General features: G+C 40.6%; 1 protein-coding gene and 1 long non-coding RNA gene across 2 annotated transcripts; both read left to right on the forward strand.

Moving 5' to 3' along the window:
* Window positions 1-5681: 5681 nt before the first annotated feature.
* LOC141618605 (small ribosomal subunit protein uS4m-like) lies at window positions 5682-7558 on the forward strand. The gene has a single exon (XM_074435702.1). It carries the CDS (start codon window positions 5830-5832, stop codon window positions 6439-6441), a length of 612 nt encoding a protein of 203 aa, XP_074291803.1. The 5' UTR covers window positions 5682-5829; the 3' UTR covers window positions 6442-7558.
* Window positions 7559-16111: 8553 nt separating this feature from the next.
* LOC141622189 (uncharacterized) lies at window positions 16112-17594 on the forward strand. Its single transcript, XR_012532893.1, has 3 exons — window positions 16112-16333; window positions 16783-16850; window positions 17206-17594. It is a non-coding gene; the product is annotated as an uncharacterized LOC141622189 (long non-coding RNA).
* Window positions 17595-21279: the final 3685 nt, after the last annotated feature.

The following is a 21279-nucleotide window of genomic DNA, read 5'->3' on the forward strand; positions in this document are numbered from 1 at the left end:
TTTTCTTATCACAATAGATAAGTATTTAATAACATCAAAGAAAAGGATTCTTTTTGTAACCCAATACTACACCCTGCATACATATACTATCATATATAGTATCATAAAAATAACAAAAAAATTTTCTATGTCCCAATTGAATCGATCTCAATGGGTCCCCCCGTACTGCCCAGAGGAAAAGAATAGGTAGGGATGACAGGATTGGAACCCGTGACATTCTTTATCCTTTACAAAGGCGCTACCAAGCTGCGCTACATCCTTTTCAATTAGAGGATTTTACATAGTCATTGTAGAGACCCCTTTCCCTGTTTTCCAGATATTTTTTTCTCTATCGAGATTCCATTTTTCTTGCCATTTCATTTTTTTTTTATGATATCCGACGATCAAGACAATTCCCGTTAAACTTTTTCATTTCATAGAAGTCTTCTTACGAAGCAAATAGCATTTCCTATTTCTTTGTCCCCTGGACTGGACTTATTATGATTCCAAATTATCCGTCGTTACCGTTACGTTGTTCCCAAGGACTAGCAAAATCGAAATAGCGAAATTCTTGGGTCATCTCAATGGGCTCAGAAACCACACGTTTCTCTGGATCATCATAGCGTACTTCTACATATCCACTCAGAGGAAAGTCTTTTCGTAATGGATGACCCTCGAAACCATAATCTGTTAATATACGGCGTAGATCCGGATGATTGATGGAAGAAACACCAAACATATCCCAAACTTCTCGCTCCCACCGGCCGGCTGATGGAAATAGACTGACTACCGGAGATATTCGTGTTACTTCGTCTGCACTGGTTTGTACGCGAATGCGCGAATTATACCGAGTACTCAGTAAATTATAGACCACTTCAAATCTGAGTTTTCGAGAAGGATAATCAACTCCGCAAATATCGATCAAAACTTGAAACCTTGTATAGGTATGCAATTTGAGAAAGCACAATAATTGAAATGGGTAGTCCGTATTGGTATCAGATCTATTCCCATGTTCTGATTTTTCTATTTTTTTTACCCATTTCTTGGGCAAAGTCTCCCAACTATATTTTAAAATGAATTGGTTATCCATAAAGATAAAGAAAGCTTTCTTTCCGCTTCTTGCTCTAAAATAAGGGAAGACTTGTCGTAAATCTGTTGTTAAATTAAAATGGGCTTGGTCCGACCAAGAAAGGAATGGGAGTTGATGGGCATTGCTCTCTTCTCTTATGATATTTCTAGTTGGAAAGATGAACTCACTGCACACTTTCTATATATCTGTCTTCCTTAGAAGCTGCATGCTATCGGAGAGAGAGCAATGGGAGGTTCAGTCAAAACAAAAGCATTTACCACGCACTCAATGCAATGATCAAGCAAGACGAATCTCTTTACGCAACGCAATTTCTATAAGAGCCTAGCCAGCCCGTCTCTGCAATACTGTGTATGTGTAACAAACCACTTTATGACGAACGAAATTGTTCGTCTTTCTTTCATTTTATTCTCCCAATCCATTCACTGAGTTACTTACGGAATTTAAAATCTTTCAGAGGTTCGGCTTGCTTCTCCCCCTTGGAAACTGGCTAATCAAAAGAGGGCATTTATCTAAAATGGATCCTCAAAAAAGAGAATACCTGTGCGGATATGTTCAGCTTTGGGTTGAAAGGTAAGGAATTTTACTCCGACTAAGATTATTGTCCATGGTGTAGTTGATAATAATAGGCACAGCCCAAATAACCCTCGGGTACAACATGCTACAGATGCCTGTGGATCGCTGAGAGGCGTACATACAATGAATGTTATTGATGCTACTCCTTCTTACCATCTTTGACTGGGGCGACCCTCCATTGATATTGATCTTGGCTTGCTTCTTTGTTCTTGTTTCCAGAGAAAAAAGAAGGCTGCACAGAAGGGGAAAAGCCCTCCTACTGAGCAAGATCATTTTATAATAATTAATAAGGAAGCACTTAACTTAGGGCAGCCAGTCTCACTTCACGCGGCATAGCGCCTTGCTATTTGCATTCATCCTTGTAACTTACCGAAGTGAGGAAAGCCACATTGGGGATCGCGAGTCGGGAGGGTGGCGAAGATATTGTGCGTGTCAGCGAAGCACACTTTCTTGGCCGGGGTTGAAAGCACGGGTTGGAAGCATGAGCGATGAGCTTCTCGACTTCGATCTTTTTATTTTCTTTTTAGTTATGGGTTGATTGTGACCTAGTATAGGACTGATCCAGGGCAATTCAAAGGCTAAGCCCAAGAATTCCAATAGTTCGCTTTTTCGTTTTAGCGCTACTTGGATACTTCAAGCCTATTTACCTAGCTAAGCATAGGCTAAACTAAAGGGGTGGGGGATAGGGGCATGCATGCGTCCAAGAGCGTATTTTCTCGTTGTTGCTTGTAACAGAACATTATTAACGAGAAAAGCGGCTGGCTCTTTTTTCATGCTTCATGTTGTCGCCTTCTAAATCGATGCTTAAGTCGATCCACTTGCATTGGTGGTCTCTCTCTTCCCTCATCGCATGCGCTTCGCTTCGACCAGGGTGCTTTTCTTTTAAGCTGGCTTCTTTCTTTGATTGTCCGGTACCTTCCCTCGATCTGGTCTTCTGTAACAATCTGATCTTTCACTTTATTATATTATCTATTATGCTATTCTTTTGGGGATCCTAGGTGGGGAAATAGCTATAGCCAAGTGGTTCAGAACAAAGAGGAGTGGAGCAGACTCATTGGCTACGGTTCCGGCCCAGAAATAGTCCAATTTTCATTGACCAAGCCTGAATGTGAATGGGCTGCTCCTGCTCTTGGTTTCCGGGGAAAATGGGGTGACAAAGAGCAGCTTGCTTCATTGGATCATTGCTCGACTCGATGGGTACTTCTACAGGTTTGCCGGACGGAGAAGCTCTTGTTTTCTTTGTGCTCTTTCTTAGAAGTCTTTTGTTGAGTAATTAGGAAGAGTCCATTGGACAATTAGAACAGTCAGTTAGATAGAATGAGAAGAGCAGTCTTTCGACCGTACCTTTCCTCGAGGAGGCAGATAACTATAATCCTCGATAGCCATCCATGGGACCGCTCGTTTACTTAAGAAAACAAAGCAGGGGATGGGCTTGACTTCCCACTGAGTCTTCTTGGGATTCTTTTCTCATTCTAGTAGTTCTCGCGGGAAAGGCTGGTTGTTCCCCTGTTCCAAAGGCTGCTGCTGGTGGGGCAAGCATATATCTATCTATCTATCTATCTGAACTCGTGAAGTGCATAGTAGTAGAGTAGATTGTTAGAGCATAATGCATACATAGATATAGTAGGCGGCGACGAAGACATGGGACTGTCCGAATGACTGATCTCAGTTTGTTGGTGGGTGGAATTCCCCTATTCTTCTTCTTCGGCCGAGCTTCTTGTTACAAAGGAAGCGAGTGATCCACTTGGAAGGCGTGATGTTTGGCAACTTCAATCAGAGCCAGCACCCACACTAAGATGTGGTGATGTCTTAATGCGACGAATGATGGCCACGAGTGTCAAGGAAGAGCGGTCTATCTATCCCTCTTTCCTCTTATGTTCTTTTTCCACGAGTTATTACCTACCCCTTCTTTGTTTGCCAGCCTAGCGCTCTGATCTTAGAGTCTGAGAGAACAATCACTTTCACTTTCTCGGAACAATCACTTTCACTTGCAAGGGGTGAAGGCTTAGGGCTGAAGGCTTAGTTAGGGCTGAAGGTTGAAGGAAGACTGACTTCGAACGTGAGTCAGAGGAGAGGGTGGGCAGGCACCTATTCCAGTCCAGGTCCTGGGAAAAAGAAGACATATCTCGAGCAACTGCACGAACAGGACTTCAATTCCCGCGTCTGCTGGACCAGAAGAAGACTAAGTTGGCGCATTACCAGACCTTTTCCTAGAACAGGGGACGAGTGCAGCGGAACGAACGAGCCGGCACTTTAGCATTTGCGGATGCTGGGGCTCCCTTCGCTACTTATAGCGGCGGGTCCACCAGCAAATTAAGCAAGTTGAGCGGGTGAAGTCGCAGTTCAAAGAAATGCAGTGGATGAAGTTATCGAAGAAAGCCTAGGGAAAGTGGAAAGCCTTTCATCGAGCCAATCCAGCTACTTCTTTATGTTCATGCTCTTCTGCTCCAGCTAAAGCTACTGCTCCAAGCACCACTACTGATGAGACTCTCTTGCATTTGCATGAAAATGCTCCTTGATTACGAGTTGGTTTGGGCAAATGCGGTAGGGAGCTTGCCACGTACGACTCTCCGGAAAGACTTGCTCGTCTTCTTCCCTTGTCCATTTTTTCTTAGAATATAGCGAGTGCCCACTCGAGCCATTTAAAAGTAAGTTTATCTCTTTTTTCGTAAAAATGTGCTGAAACTGAAGTTCTTTCCTTTTTTTCCTAGTCTCCGATCACCCTCGTAATAGATAATGCAATCACACTTTTTTTTCTTAAGATTTGATCTTAATTAAATAAGAATATATAAAAAAATATATATGTGATTATAATAATAATATATTATATTAATTTTTCATTACTTAAAAAAAAAGTGTGATGCTTCCTTAAAAGAAAAACCACCAGACATCTCGCCATTCTTATTATAAATGCGAGCCGGCTGGCAAAGGGGGGTTCGAAAGCGCGTAAGATATGTGAGTTGGTCAGATGTGAATTGCGAAGGGAAGTAGGATCACAAGCCAAAGAGACGGCAAAACGCTTTCTTATAGGGGACACGATGCACATGAAGCGAGTTCAGGAGCTTAGCAAGAGGACTTCTTGAGCTTAACTTGCACCCCACAGGTCTTTTCGGGGAAATCCAACTCAAGCTGTTTCGGGACAAGCCCCCTCCTTTCTTCCGTTTTAACCCAAGCCAGGGAATTCGGGACCTAAGCCGCTCCCTTTTATGGTAAAGGACTACTCGGGGTATACATTCTGCCTTAAAAGGTGGACTTTTCAAATGAAAAAGGTCAGTGAACCCGGCAAAATAGGACTAAAAGCCATTTTACTACTAAATCTCAATTCTAAAACGTGCAAAATCAGTAAACTAACTGCCGGCTCGCCCTTATGTTAGAAAGGGACTACTCTCGCTCGGTCTTTTTCATCATTCGACGATTTGACTAGTGAAATGGCCAAATCGGATGTGACTTTTGACTAAACCCGGGAAAATTCGACATAAATTGGCCAAACAAGGGGGCTTTTTCGGGATAATAGGGGGCATTCTTGGCCTAAAAAGCATGGATTTCTCGCATCTGGGGGCATTGATCCGAAACTCGCCTACGGGCCTTGCGCTCTTTTTCTTTGTGTTCTTTTTGAATTAGACTCACACACCTAAGACTATGATCCTGGCTCAGAAGGAAGGCTGGTGTGTTGACAATCTTACCGAGATATCCTAATTGATCTAAATGAGTTTACTTGTTTAACATCATGAACAGCATCATTATAACCTTTCTTTTAGGCTCATTCATAGATATGCGACTAGTTAAGAATGCCTTATGATATGAGAAGTACCCCTACTCTAAGGGCAAGCGATCGTATTCAATTTGATGTGCAATGGGATAAGGCTTCTTTTAAACAATAAGCCGCATCATTGAATGGTAAATTCAGAGTGTCCTTTGTAACAACACCACACACATAATCTTTAAGTTATTATAATAAAGTATATGTGATTATAATAATCAAATTAAATTTAAATTTTCTTTAATTCATATTAAAGTAAGAAGAAGATAAATATTCATATAAATATCATATTAAAAATTCTTATTATTATAAGAATTTTTTAAAAATTAGATTATTCTTAAATAACAGAATGAAATTCATCATTGGTTTCTTTAATTAGAAATAATAAATTAAATAAGAAGAATAATTAACATAATTTAAGAACATAATGAAATTCTATTATATTAATGAAAAAATCATAGGCAAATTTAGGGGTCGCCGGTTCCGAATGTGGAGAAGAAGCAAAACAGAACGGTTCCGCCTACTCAAAAAGAAGAAGGCATGCCGCCTACTACTAAAATCCCGGTTTTTGCAAAAGTTACATTCTTCTATGCAAGAAAAAGACTTAGAAAGAACAAAGAAGTTTAGATACAAAAAAGTATGCTTAGGCAGTTCCTTCGCTGAGCGCAACAGAATGAAGAGGCATTTTTCTCACTCCGTGACCTTGACCTTATTCTTATCGAAGAAGAGAAGGAACGATAAAAACCTAAATCTTCCTACTCGAACAAGAAGTTCTATAGGTTACAACTATAGTTATTTGATCTATTGCTCTGCATCCTCTTATCAGTTTAGTATGAAGATAAAGAAGAGAAGGAAGAGAAGAAAGAATTTAAAAAGAAAAAGGATAGAACTACCTACTCATTATTCGGAGGTCAATCATAGAACACTAAAAGCTGTGGTATCTTATGGACCTAACATAGATCACATCCCTCACGACATAAGATTGAAAGATCCAAACCTTCCTCTTCGGAGCGGAAAGGGACGTGGCCAAAACATATAAAGATCGGCGTAGTCGCTCATAGGGACATATCTATCCGGATAGAAATAAAGACAGGGATCCATCTAGATCTTGATTCACTCTTTTAATTTTCTTAATTATGACTTTCTGGGTCGGAGCGTAGCTTTATAATAAATAATAAGCGAGCAGAGCCCAGGAAAGAGGGAAGCCCTCATAGAGCAGTCTTCTACTTCTAGGCGACTGCTGGCCTGAGAGAAGGTGGCCTCCCTCGGGAAACATGGCCCAATTTCTCTTCTTTCTTTTTGATTTCGGGTTTCTTTATTGCCCAGAACGCTAAAAGGTGGGGAAGAAGCTAGCCGAACCTGGGCACATAAGAAATTCTCGGCGTCGAGAGAGATTTGAGATCGTAAGTAACTCAGTGAATGCTCTCTAATAGGGGCTTGGTTTAGAAGAAGGAAATGAAATATGAACAACCGCGCTGGTCGTACGTAATAGATCGACTTTCATGCTAGTTCTTGCTCCAAACCAGCATGAAAGTTCCATTTCAGTGAAGGACGACGTACCATGATACTTTCTGTTTTGTCGAGCCCAGCTTTGGTCTCTGGTTTGATGGTTGTACGTGCTAAAAATCCGGTACATTCCGTTTTGTTTCCCATCCCAGTCTTTCGCAACACTTCAGGTTTACTTCTTTTGTTAGGTCTCGACTTTTCCGCTATGATCTTCTTAGTAGTTTATATAGGAGCTATAGCCGTTTCATTCCTATTCGTTGTTATGATGTTCCATATTCAAATAGCGGAGATTCACGAAGAAGTCTTGCGCTATTTACCAGTGAGTGGTATTATTGGACTGATCTTTTGGTGGGAAATGTTCTTCATTTTAGATAATGAAACCATTCCATTACTACCAACCCAAAGAAATACGACCTCTCTGAGATATACGGTTTATGCCGGAAAGGTACGAAGTTGGACTAATTTGGAAACATTGGGCAATTTACTTTATACTTACTATTTTGTCTGGTTTTTGGTTTCTAGTCTTATTTTATTAGTAGCCATGATTGGGGCTATAGTACTGACTATGCATAGGACTACTAAGGTGAAAAGACAGGATGTATTCCGACGAAATGCTATTGATTCTAGAAGGACTATAATGAGGAGGACGACAGACCCACTCACGATCTACTAAAGGTATCGGAGATTGATTGGTTCAAATCCAATTCGTGAGATGGCAGTGATCTTTAGCTGGTCATGGCCATTAAACCTTTTTAAGGGCGCTAGCGCGCCCCTATAGAGTAAGGCTTTCTGAGCTCCTTCGCCTAGCGGAAACCCCTGCTTGTTGTTTTAAATCCCTTATTGTGATCAAATATTTTGTTTTTATTGAACCTACGGGCAGAGAGGGTTGATCCCTCGAAAGGGACGAGCGAAAGAGATGTAGCGAGTTTGTTGGCCAGCCCAACCGTGTCAAAAGGGAGCTTGGAATTTTAATATTTTACGACTGTCTCCTGAAACCACAGAATGCGCATAAGGGCTGTTCGGATGGCTAGGCTAGTATTGTCCTAATCTCGTTAAATGTTAAATAAGGCTTTTAGGATAGTACTTGATCACAGAATGAATCTTAGTATGTCTCCGCCTCTGACCGAGCACACGGATTGGATAGATTGGCTGGTTGCTTCGAGCACTGATTGATTGCTTGTCGGGAATGGGCAGGTGGATTGGTCGGACAAAAGGGCATGGGCTTGGCTGTTACGAGTTGGCTGTTGGCGAGCAGGTTCTCTTCGTTGGCTGTTAACGAGTGCAGGTTGGCCAAGACTCCTATTCTACTCTCCTATTTTCATGCGGCTAAACCCTGATCCTTTCGTGGTAGAATGAAGTTCAGGACGAGCTGTGACTATTCTACGAGACCAATCCCCTCGATAGGATTGATGAGACTCTGCCCTCTGGAAAGAGTATGCTTGGGCTCTCGCCCGGCGACCAACTATTGTATCAATTCCCTTTTCTCCAGTGAAAGCCTAGTCATATACTTAAGGAGAAAGCTTCGTATGCATCACCCGATGCCGTTGTTTATGAATCCGCTTGAGCCATTTCTTGAGATATAGTAAATGTAAGCTCTAGTCCTTCCCTTGTTATTGGAACTAGCTAGATGAACGGCGCCAACTGCCTATCACACATCACCAGCCCTATCTAATGTAAGGGAGCGCTCTATAAGATATACGTTCTTTTGAAGGGATGGTAGGAATCTAAGTCCATTCTACCGCTTAATGACCATTAACTGCTTTCCAAAGCTTGACTTTTAAATTGAATCTCTAAACTCGCAAACACTTTTATACTCTTTTCTTTTGCTCGGAATCGTTTCAACTTGCCAAATGTATTGTCTCTAAATGGTATAACAACCAACCGTGCCATTATGCGCTCTCATATGCACTTAACTAGAACACAGGTATTAAAATAGTTATATACTGTAATAACGCTAGGAACTTACCCAAATAGCTCCTTATAACGCTCTAACAGATGACCTAGTGTCTTTCCCTGCGAGAGAAGTCTTAAAGCCCTTATACTATATGTAAATTTCCACAGAAGATGTTTCATCATGCGACAACTAACTATATGTCCTTTATACTCTGGATATAGAACTCTTAGAACCAGTAGAGCGGCTGGCTTTGTTTCTGTAGAACTGGCTAGCTTAGCCCGATTCTTATTATATATAGGAAAGGATATGTCCATACCGGTTAGAGCTTTGTGTGATGGGAAGTACCTTGTTTATATTAGATAGGGTGCACTAGTAGGCTCTAGCAACCTAAGTGGGAGCATACGTTACTGTATCTCATGCGTATGATGTATAACTAGTTAGTGTACTCGTACCTGTATCTGATGCCGCGTAATCTCCTTTGTCTTGTTCTAATGACAGCTTCTAACACGAGAGGGATTCTTCAACCCCTGGTTGTTTCCGTCTTACTTAGATGTTTCCTTTACTTTCTTATATATAACTTTCTACTAAATCTTGTGCCTTTCCTTGAGCTAGCTAGCTTAGCCGGTTCATATTTGATTGTGGTCTATTAGAGCTACCTGTTCCTTTCCTCCCGATATAGAATTCTCATACGTCTATCTTTTATGTCTGTCTATCTGCCTAGAGTAAGCAACTAAGAATATCATATAGTAAGTAGAGTAGCAAGCCAAGGCTCTTGAATAAGTTCACACAGATGCATCATCTATAAGAAGACTAAGGCTGGCAAAAAAATAAGCAAAGCAAATAGGGATTTCTCTCTGCAGGATGAGTAAGCTAATAACCTCTTATATAGTCTTTCGCGTTTATCTTATATCCGAGGACATCTTTCCCTATGAAACTTCCTACTACGATAGCATCTGTTGACTTGTCATAACATAAGGCCTCTCTTCTGCTTTCTGAAACTCATAAAAAAGAAACCGAAGGCATTTAGCTGAAAAGGTAAAGAGCTTCTTGGGCGAGGTAGAGCATTATATGAGGGAGTTGCATATTGCTTTTTAACTACTATAACTGTTTATTTGGATGGACTTCTTTCTCACGTTTATGATGTAGTACCCTTTGTTTGCGCTAGCTCTTGTCTTTCTTCTAGTGTTTACGCTGGAAGCCCCTTGTTATGAGCTAGCCATTTGCTGCAATCTTGTTATGTACGATACGTTTCAATTCTAAGGACCTACATAGAGCTACTTATAAGAACCGCTATGATCTGCTTATTCTTGTGGAACATATACATGCGTGCCTTACTTATAGAAAGTCTTTTATATCTAACAGCCTGCTCTTTACAGGCATTCCTCTAACATCTTCTCGCTTCGAATGCTACGCTCGTTCGCTCTATGAGAATAAGATAAAAGAAAGAACATATAATATAGTAAGTTAATGATGTAGTTAAAAGACAGGTTATGAATCCTAGTTTGCAGGCAGACTTCTTTCAATGAGTATTATCATATATTTAAGTGAAGAAAAACGTATGTATAGAAATGTATGTATAAATTAGACATACATAACATCTTTCCCTCAATCTAACGCGTACCAAAGCTTTCTCGATCCTTGAACTTTCATTAACTTATTTGCTCTGAATGAAGAATAAAAATATTCTTAAACTTCATTTAAATATAAGTAACATAATAAGGGGATGCGTTTTAAATCGAGACATCCCAATGCCTGCCTGTCCATAAATAACCATACATAACAACGGTTCACAACTACTATACAGCCCATTCAAATTCGTAAGTGGATACCGTGTAAAGATGCGCCCTCTCACCTGACTTGTGGCTTTTCTTCGACTCTACTGGTTGAGCGAGAGCCTATAAACAAAGAAACTACGACAGAAAACTTCCCGAATATAGTTGGTTTTACCAGTAGAAGTAGCTGTACCACGAGTTTCCCAATCAAAGAGTACTTCATAGGCTTCAAACTTATGTTATAATGGGAGAGAAGACCCTACAAGGGAGTTAAGGAAGACTTTTCGTACACATAAACATTAACAGGGGCAGTATCCACTAGTGCTTTATCCGCGGGTGCTTTCAATAGTCAAAGTTCTGACTTCTTTAACTGTACCTTTCTCTAGAGCTTTACCTAGATATGTCTTTGGAACTGTAGTAGTAGATTTATCTTGAGAAGTAGTAGGAGAAGCCTATGATAGATATGTAAATGGTAAACCGGATGATAAAAAGCTGCCCAGAGACAGGGGTGGGGATGAGGCTCGTATCCCGTAACTTGTCAGTAGAGTGAGTTTCACTGAAATTCCACATTAACTTGTCTCTTTTATTTGTCCCGTAAGCAAGTAAACCTTTCCTCTTTGCTTTGGTTCCCAATGTGAATTTGATCATGCCACTAGGCATTATTTCTATCAAGCCACTTACTTTTTCTATGTGGTAAGGAAAGAACTCTTGCGGGTGCGCATCCTCTCCGAGGGATTGCTCCTCTTCTTCATCGCCTGGTGGTTGGTCGGTTTCTTTGGGAAGCTGTCTGGCCCATTCCTCAAACGAACATAGTGGTAAGGATTGAAGCAAATTGGACTCTACCTTGCCTTTACATTTACTGATGTAAAGTAGGAAGGCCCACTTAGAGGTTTCCGAACGGTCACGCTTTACCGCTTTACTTACTTTAGGCTCTTCTCGATTCAATAGCTGCTGGGTCGTTGGCTCCACCTGTTATTGCAAAGTGTAAAGCTGTTGGCGCGCAACAACTACTAGTAGTAAGCCATACCCTTCGGTATCTTCGGGGTAAGCCTGCTACGCAGCCAGCTTATGCTGCCATACTCCCTGCTTCGCATCCCGCGTTATTAGGAAGTACCAGCTGCGCCTTATGCTCCGCATCCTTATCCTCATCACTATCGTGCGAGGGCCGCTTGCGCTGGCAATGCGCATCTGAAGATGTTCCCAGTGAACAAGAAGTCAAGCCGAGATCGAGCCATTACTTCAAGTAAACACCGAAGTCAAGCAGCTAGAGCACCATCAACGCAACGGGGGGGACGGGGCTTAGCTCGGGGGACCACATCTCGTCCCCAAAATGAGACGGAGCTTAACCCGAAGGAAGCATTGCCCAGTGAACAAATAGTAAAGAAGCCAGCATTACAAACAGTAAAGGAAGTACCTGCTTCGCACATAAGCCCATACTCATGGAGAGTCAGGCAAACACCCATACTCCATAGAGTCTAAACAACCATTACAATTTGTAATTGAAGTTGACTTGGAACAAGTATGGCTTACCCCGAAGTGTTGGCTGTCTCGGCAAGTGTGACCTTCGGAGTGGAGGAAACATTGCCCAATGAGCCCGCATACACATGCTTGGAGTAGGCCCCTTTGTCCGTCAGACAGTAAGTGGTAGGCACGCCCATTGCTTCATTGCCCGACCCGCCAAACCTACTTGGGTCGTTGGCTCCATGGCCTCATTCCCCGAAACTGCATTCATGCTCATACGGGAAAGTGGACTGGCTTACTTTCATAGTTGGGCTGTACCTTACTTTATGATGGAAGGGAGGGCAGACTCATTCATATGGGCAGGCAGGAAGAGGGGGAGCATTGAGCTGAGGGATTACAATTGGGCGGTGCTCGGGGCGCAACAACTCCGCTAAGCGCAAAGATGTATGTTATTGATCCGCTGAGCTGAGCGCAACAAAGATGTATGCTGTTGAGAGTCCACTTCCTTTGGTTATGTTATGTAGGTGTCGTATCGTAGCTCTGTGAATAAGAAGGCGTATCTTCTTTTTCCTTAGAATTCATTTCACACGAAACGAGATTTTAAGCCCTCAAATCTGTGACATAGCTATCATGCGTTGAGGTCCCCTTAACGCGGTTTCCCCAATACCTTACCTTATATAGGCGTATAATTGATATATGAATTAGAAGTCATCCCCAGGGAGAACCAACCCTATAACCTAGCTTAAAAGTCAATAAAGTCTTCCCTTAACTAATTGCGAGCATTGAGCTAGAGTTCTTTCTTTTCTTTCTGCACCCGGGGGCGGGGTACAGTTGCTCCAGTCGAAGTGCCAGATTAAAGGGAACGAGCCAAGAAAACGAAACAATAGAAGAGAACAGCAACCAATAGCAACCACTTATGCACTAACTTACCTCTCTCGTTCAAACAAAGAAAATCAAAGGATCACTCCACGCTAGATTAATTAATTAGGTAAGATTTGTTAAGTAAGATTTGACTTTGATTTTGCATATATTTTTACTCATAACGGCAAATTCATGACTCACTCAAAAAACGAGATTATTAAACGGATATTGATCCGGATTCTCTTTCTTATTCTTCATGTTTTTCATTCATCCAGCAGGAATCGAACCAGATCAAAACATTTTCGCCAATGTTGAGTTGGGGTGATTTAACCATTCAGCCATGGATGCAAAAAGACTCGGCGAGTGAACTAGGTTTTAGTATTCCTTCTCGAACTTCTATTTCTTCCGTTAAAGGAGATTCGAGAAAAGATGGAATAGGAAGACGTGTTTCCAGAACAAAGAAGATACGGGTTGAGAAGAGGAAGTTAGCAAAGTTAGACAAGATTGGAATGAGCATAGGAACATGTATTGATGTACCAAATCGGCTAATGCTCCCAGGTTGATGCGATGTATTCCACCAGTTGACTGGAAACTTTATTATTGGTATATCGATCGGTCCAGCACGGATTGAAATAGGAGCCGGTTCGACAGAAAGCTTTTGAAAACACAGTGCGCCCAAGTAAATAAGGAATGAGATGAATACAGAAGTTAAACGAGCGTCCCACACCCAAAAGGTGCCCCACATAGGTCTTCCCCGAAACCCCCCAGTTACTAAAGTTAACAGCGTAGAAAAAGCACCCATTTCTGTACCGGTTCCGGAAGAGCGAAGAAAAAGAGGATGTTTTGTTAATAGGAACAAGAAAGTGTTTATAGCCGTAACGATATAAAGAAGAATACTCATCCGAGCCACAGGAACATGTACATAGAGAATACGAGAATTTCCACCTTGTTGAAAATCTAGTGGTGCTACCCAAAGACTTAAATGAATAGCCATCGCTGTTAAGAACAACCAAGATCCAATGAGAATTTGCGCGTAGCTTTTGGTCTTTGACATCAAAAAAAAAAAGAAGGTTGTAATAAAGAAAGAGAAAGGGGACTAGGGACCCTTTAGACTTATAAGTCTAAGGATACGTCCCGCTAGAAGGAGTATGAATAGTTAGATGCCAAAGATAAAAGAGTGAATTTTAAAAGAAAGCTAATTATTTAGGAAAATTTTACATTTAAATACGCTCCTTGTAGCGGGACGACAATGAACTGTTTAGTAAGTGGATTGCTCAGAGATATCATTGTGATTAGCAACGATATTAATAGTACCATTAACCAATCCAACGATATTAGCAACGAGGGTACATTGAACAAGTTCCCAATTGTCGACGCTAAAAGCATCAGTTGGCTTTGTAATAGTACCATTAACCAATCCAATTTTTCTGCGAGATTTGAGCGCCATCGTCATGGAATTTTTCCAACCTCCCAGTTATCAAGACGTAGGACAACATTAGAAATCTTTGCATTCGGGACATCATGCGACCCGAGGTAATAAGGGTTTAAAAAATCGATTTTTGGGTTAGGAAAAGAGTTTTCTTCATCGCCAGACATGGCGCACTACTACAAAACTTGTTATGGATGGACATCAGTCGATGGACATCGGATTATCTGGAAAATTAATGTACATAACATGCACATCGGTTGTTTGCAAAAAACTGATGTGCATATAATTATATGTACATCGGCTGCGTTAAAAAACACATGTCCATTATTTCTGATTTTAAAGGACATGTGATATTTAATAAAACTCATGTCTATATAAAACTCATGGAGATGGGACATCACATTTAACCGATGTGCATCTAAAGTGAAAATTATAGGCGGCAAAATATTTAATATCCGATAAGGTTATTAAGGGCCACACAATCAGATCTCTCGATTCATATCCTCAATTCCTCATGTCGCCTATTCATTTCCTCAATTCAGCATTTCTCTCACAATCATATACAAAGGTCCTTCAACACCATCGTATTCTGCCTATTCATCTCCTTCAACTGTCGGCCGCCAATTCATCACCTTCAACGCGATCAAATTATGTTGCCAAATATCGTCACCTACCTTTACCCGATACCGTCTTTGTCTCATCTACCAGGTATGTGTTTTCAATCCATTTTTATATTTTTAAAATAAAAATAATTGCAATTACTCTTTTTTCCTCTTTTAATCTAATTAATATTTCAATGAATTCAATTTTTTTTAATCATTTTAGGGATTAGGGTTGGGGTTTTCTAATAATCTTAATCGAATATTTTAGTTCAGGGATTTGGGGTCAAACACTTAATTCTTTTACTTCTGAAAATGATTTGTGATTATTCAAATTTATTTACTTTGAATTATTGGGTTTGATGACTGTGTATTTCGGCATTAATTTGTGATGGTATCCTTAAACAACACTAGTTTCACCATGCTACTCACAACCCTCCTATGCCCCTCTCATCAAACCATTTGGGTCTCAAGGATTACGCGACATGTCCAAAGCTGATAACAACTGGACCCCCAATACGAATCGTAAACAACTCAAATACGCGAGGACATTGTTGATTGATAATTATGAGGACATTGTCATCAATAGGGGGTTAATAAGACGAGACAGCTCGAGAGCAATTCGAGATCAGCTCGGTCAAAGCTCGGCTCGGGCTCGGGATCGGCTCGAAAGCTTAACGAGTCAAGCCGAGCAAAGGCTGGCTCGACTCGAAAAGCTCGCAAGCGGCTCGAACTTGTGTGATTACATAAGATATTGGTCATATTTTATAAAAATATTTTATCATGATTATATTTTTGTATCACACGTATCAAATGTCTCGCTGATTTGCCAAACATTTTTACATATAACTTTCGAACCTTATTATTGAAAATATCGGAACCAAAAAATAGAAAAAAAAAACAATTTTATATAGGCTCGATTTGGGCTCGAGTTTAGCTCGAGCTCGCGTTAAAGCTCGCAAGCTTTATAATAAGCGCATTTTTTTTAGGCTCGGGTAAGCTCGATTTTTGGTTCTTGAGCACAAGCCGAGCAAGGCCAAGCTCGGGCTCGGCTCAGCTCGTTAACACCCCTAGTCATCAACAACGGTATCTCCTTATACCCCTTCCATCCCATTCTTTTCTTTCTTCTCCCCGTCTTTCTTTATGTCCTTCATCGCTTTTGCTTCTCAATGTTTCAACTAATACACACATTCTAGTCTAGACACACTGTTTTTGTCTAATCTCATCAATCTACTTTACTACTCACTGCTTTCTCTACGGGTCAATCTTAATATCAGTGCCTCCAGTTGTTGTGCGCAATGATGAATGGACGTGGGAACAAGCGTGTTTCTATATATACTAGGAGAAAGCCTTTGATAACATTGTAATATCTCCTGGACCAGGTTCCCCAATGCATCATTCTGACATAGGTAAACCTACTTAGCTACTTAACTCGTTTCTCTATCTAAGGATTCCATTCATTTTCGCTTTTATTTCAATGCCGTCATACATATGCTACATCACTTATACGTAGCACCCATCTTTTGTATGAACCATCCTTCCTTTGATTATTTCAATCTTGACTTCCACACTTATTATTGTTGAAAAAATGAAAACTACTGTATATTACTCCCTCCGTTCACTATATTTCTTCAAATATGAAAGAAGGAATGTAAAGAAATCGCTTGCACAAAGGGAGTGGCAATTAGAACCTATCGATATATCTGAATGCTTCTAGTCACATACGGAGTAAAATTTAGCAGAAAATTTCTTTGCAGGCTTCCATATTGGGCCATATATTTTGAAGCACACTATTCCATGACATGTACTTTTAGAATTGCCTGCTGCAAACTTATTTCCTGTACTCCTGATATTTCAGGATTGTGTCTCCAGTTGCTGCATAATTGCACCGACATACCAATTTTAGGTGTTTGCCTTGGCCATTAGGTATGTCTTACAACCTTTTCATATCAATGTTTAGTATAAGTTATCATTCTGGCTTTCATGTGGACTAAAGTATGAAATAACATGTACTATGAAATAATGCACGTTTCATGTCGCGTATTTCAAATAGATGTATCATATGGTATTTATATAGTAGGACTACTTCTTAGTGTGTTAATAGTGTTGTTTGATCTTACATGTATTCTATTTTATTTCTCTCTTTCTTTCCTTATATTATCTTACACTTATTTATAAATCTAAGTGTAAAATCGTCTTATACAAGTATTTGCTTTTATAAATTATAAGTCGGCAAGTTTCATTGCTTATTTCATTTTTGTGGGGTTTAATCTTTTCCCAGGTCTCAGCTTTTACGTGAATCCCTTGCTAATAATTGGGTTATGAAAATGGATGACGATCATGGAAGAAGTGGTATGTAAGATATTTTCAATGAATGAGGCCAATTTTAATGGTTGCCTACTGGAAAGCAAGGTTTCTCGATGAATGAATATAGCATTAAGAAAATGTACAGTCTGCCATTTCAAGGCAGTAAAACGAAAGTATTATCCCTTTGTTTTAAAAAAAGATTGATCATGATTTCATTTAGTCTTGTTCAACTAATCACAGTTTATCCTGAATCAAAGTTTACATGTAAGTTTTAATAAGATTGAGACCTTTTCTAGCACCTCTTAGCTTACATATAAGTCTTGAGCCTGCTATATTTAGGTTATAAAAGAAGTGCCCATTTTGAGCTAGTATCATGTGTACCATAATTTGTTTTTGTTTTTGTTTTTTGCAGGCCCAGGTGTATCAAATCAAACAGGTGGTGTTTAGAATTAATTAAAGTCACTATTAGGAGTATTGCCTAGAAATTTTTTGATGTGAAATCAAGTTTAATTATGCTACTTTGATCATGGAGAAATAAGCTAATGCATTCGAGTAGAATATAAGTGTTGCTCATGGAAAGTTGTTGATGGGAGAGAAATCATGGTCCAGTTTGCCAAGTATGGTCCTAATGCTGAAAAAATGTATGTTACCTGTTTTGTGTGGATTTTGCGCAAGGCGAAATCTGGTCAGGGTAGAGTTGTGTAAGGTTAACTAGCTCTAGATAGTCTGTCGGTCAGGTTGTCAGGGCACAATATAAAGCTGTAAATAAAATAACAACAATAATAAGACAAAGAATTTTGTACGTGGAAAACCCTTGAATGGGAAAAAACCACGGGCACCAAGCCAGGAGAGGATTTCACTATGTAATTTGGGAGAATTATTGTATGATAATAACAATGCTTATATTTCTCTATATATTGCGTATACTTCTTCTTGTGTGAGAACGAGATGATTCCAATATCTTCAAAGTGTTCCTTATATAGGCTTCAATCTTGAACGGCTGCTTGATATGGTATTAAATGCGGATTATTCTCCATTATTGTCTGTAGTAATTGCTAATTATTCCTCCCTTGATTACTGTATTTACTGCGAGATCTTCTCACTTAATGCTGCATACATAATCCTTCTATAATACGCGTATATGGTCTAATATCGTCCTGATATTTTGACCGTTGTGCTCTCCATGGCATGGCGCCTATCTTCATGTGTCCTGATAGCCTGACACCCTGACGGCCTGGCAGTCAGGTTTAGATGAGATACTGATCAGGAAGGTCTGCGGATTTCCAGGCCTAACAATTGCCCCTTATCTCCTTATTTGCAGTGAGTCAGGACGAAAAAATGAGGAGATAACTCTATTTTTGGGAAGATTACCCAACGGTTAAGTTATGCCCAGTCAGTTTCCTGTAACGGCTATTTTACTGCTATTGATGACGCGTGTAATATTTACTGCAACTTCTTTAATGATTATCCACTTCCTTTGAGGCTGAAACCCTAATCTTCTCCATTATAAATACCTGCGTGCTTAATTAAGTTGAACTCACCAAAGCAATTCTTCTTATTTCTCTCTTTAATAATCTTTTTCTTCAGCTCTCTTAATTCCCAACTTCTTCAATCTTCGATCAATTCTGCATAATCTTTCAAATAATGGCTGCAAGAAAGAAGTCTGCCAGGGCAGCGGTTCCTGTAACCCCTCCTCCTCAGAATCCTGAGGAAACTTCTTCTGAAAATCTGCCTACTTCTTCTGCTGCTCCATCTCCCACGATCAGTAAGCCGAGTGATTCTCCATTGGAGATGATCTCAATATTCCATGGTGATTTTCAATTCAAGCCTACGAAGGCTTTAAATGAGGATCAGTCTCCTGTAAACCGTTTGAAGCCTGAGTTTGAGAAGATTTTGAAGGATAAGGGGATCATCTCTGCTGACGCTGAAGTCTGGATCCCTGAGAATTCTCCCATCAGGGCCGGCTGGGCTTGTTTTGGTTGGTTCTGTATTCATGATTGGGCTTTTAGGGCAGGTTGTAAGCTTCCTTTTTCTCCCCTTATGATTGAGGTTATTAAGGAGATCGGTGTTCCATCCTATCAGTTAATGCCAATGGTGTGGAAAGTTGTGTGTTCCATTGAGAATCTCTGTAAAAAACACAATATTTCTTTTTTCCTTGATGATTTGAAGGCTTGTTATGCCGTTAAAACAAATAGTCCTGGCCGTATAAGTTTTAAGGTCAGGGTGTCTACTACTCCTCTTTTGAGCAACTTGGACAGCGGCCATGATAAAGGCTGGGCTGCTGGGTACATGTTTGTCAGGACCAATTCTGTGGGTCCTGATTTGACGTATTTAAATCATGAGGCTTGTGTTGTTGGTGAGTCTTTTGGTTTCTCTTTTTGCCCTGCATATTTTTACTTGTTAGTGAAAAAAATAAAGTGAAATTTATAATAAGTCATACCTCTTATGTGTGCAGTTGATGATTGGGTTACTGAAACTGAGTATCCCACCCCAAATATTTCTGCTTTCCTTGCTATCCCTCCTTTGAAGAGGTCTTGGCCTCTCTGTTGTAGGGTTGGTCACCTTCCTCGCTGCTTGAAGGCTGACGGTTCTGCCAGGCCGGCTAAACCTTCTGGGGCTGTTAGTGCCACTACCTCAGGCAGTAAGTCTATCTTAGTCTTTCTCTTCTTTTTGCTTTGGCTTCCTGATAATGTTTGGTTTATATTGCTAATATAGTATTTCGTATTGTAGCCACCAGGTCATCTACTCGCCTTACCAGGTTTGGTATGGCTGACCTTTCAACCAGGCTGGCTAAGATCAAGGAGGAAGGTTCCCAAGGAAGCGGGAATCTTGAGCTGTTGTTATTGATTTGGTGAGCAGTCCCGATCTTTCGCTAAGGTTCTTGTTGTACTGCCCCCTTTGAAACGAGTTCAGCAGCCCAAAAAAGGAAAATTGAAGATGTTGACATTTCTGCCCCATTTAGGGAAGTGAGAGCCAGGGTGGACAATATGGAGGCTGCTAGGGTGAATATCAGGGATTACGCTGCTTCTAAATCAGATGTCATGCTCATCCTTGACCCTGTTGAGACCGCTACTCAGGCAGTTGCTTCGGTGGATCATTCATCGACCTCTTGGCAGTGCTTTGGTCTTTGTAAGGGAGGTAGGCTGGAACAATTTTTATGTGTGTTTTGTTTGAGCAATTTTTATTATTGGGGTATATTACTCATACTTTTCTCTCTGTTTTTGGTCAGGGCGCTGCGACCTATCTCTATAATGCCTATCAGGCTACTTCTTTGGTAGCCAGGATTGATCTGATGAGATCAGATTATGATAGGCTGAAGTCTGTGATGGATTTTGCACGAGCCGACCTGGCTGCTAAAACTGCTGACTTAGAGAGGGTGCAGGCTGAGAGAGATGCTGCTAAGACTGAGGTAGTTTCAAGCAAGCGGCTATTGCAGGAGGCCTTGGACAGAAATGAGGAGCTCACCCAAGAGAGGGATGACTTGGAGTTCAAGCTAAATGATGCTTCCCTCTACTTTTATATCAAGGGAAGGGCTGCTGCTATGTCAGAGCCTGTTGAGGCCAGGGCTAAGTGGAACCCGAAGTCGAGATGGCATTCGCTTCAAAGTATCCCGACTCGCATAATATGGAAAATGAACGGAGGTCGACTCCCGGGGGAGCGGGATGACGCCGATCCGGCTAAAAGTAGGCAGCAGGATGTTGATGCTGGTACTGTTTCTAAGGAGAAGCAGTAATTTATTTTTTCAGTTGGTATTTTGGCCCATCCAGGAGGGATGTCCCTGGACAAACAATACTTTTCTTTTTCTGTTTTTGGGTCAGGGAGACTATCCTTGGCCTTTATGAATATTTTGACGCCTTTGCCCCAGGGGGTAAAGGTTTTTTTTTATTAATATAGGTATGGTGGCCTTCTTTTGGCTTATTCTGCTTTTGATTTTGCAATCCTTTGTGAGTTTCATCCTGTTGGGCCTGTCAAACATTTTGATTGAATAACCTGCACATCATTTTCGTTTTATTTTGTTATTCATGAGTAATTCAACCAAGTATAATTT

The sequence above is a fragment of the Silene latifolia genome, chromosome X (genome assembly GCF_048544455.1).
Source record: "Silene latifolia isolate original U9 population chromosome X, ASM4854445v1, whole genome shotgun sequence".
NCBI lineage: Eukaryota > Viridiplantae > Streptophyta > Magnoliopsida > Caryophyllales > Caryophyllaceae > Silene > Silene latifolia.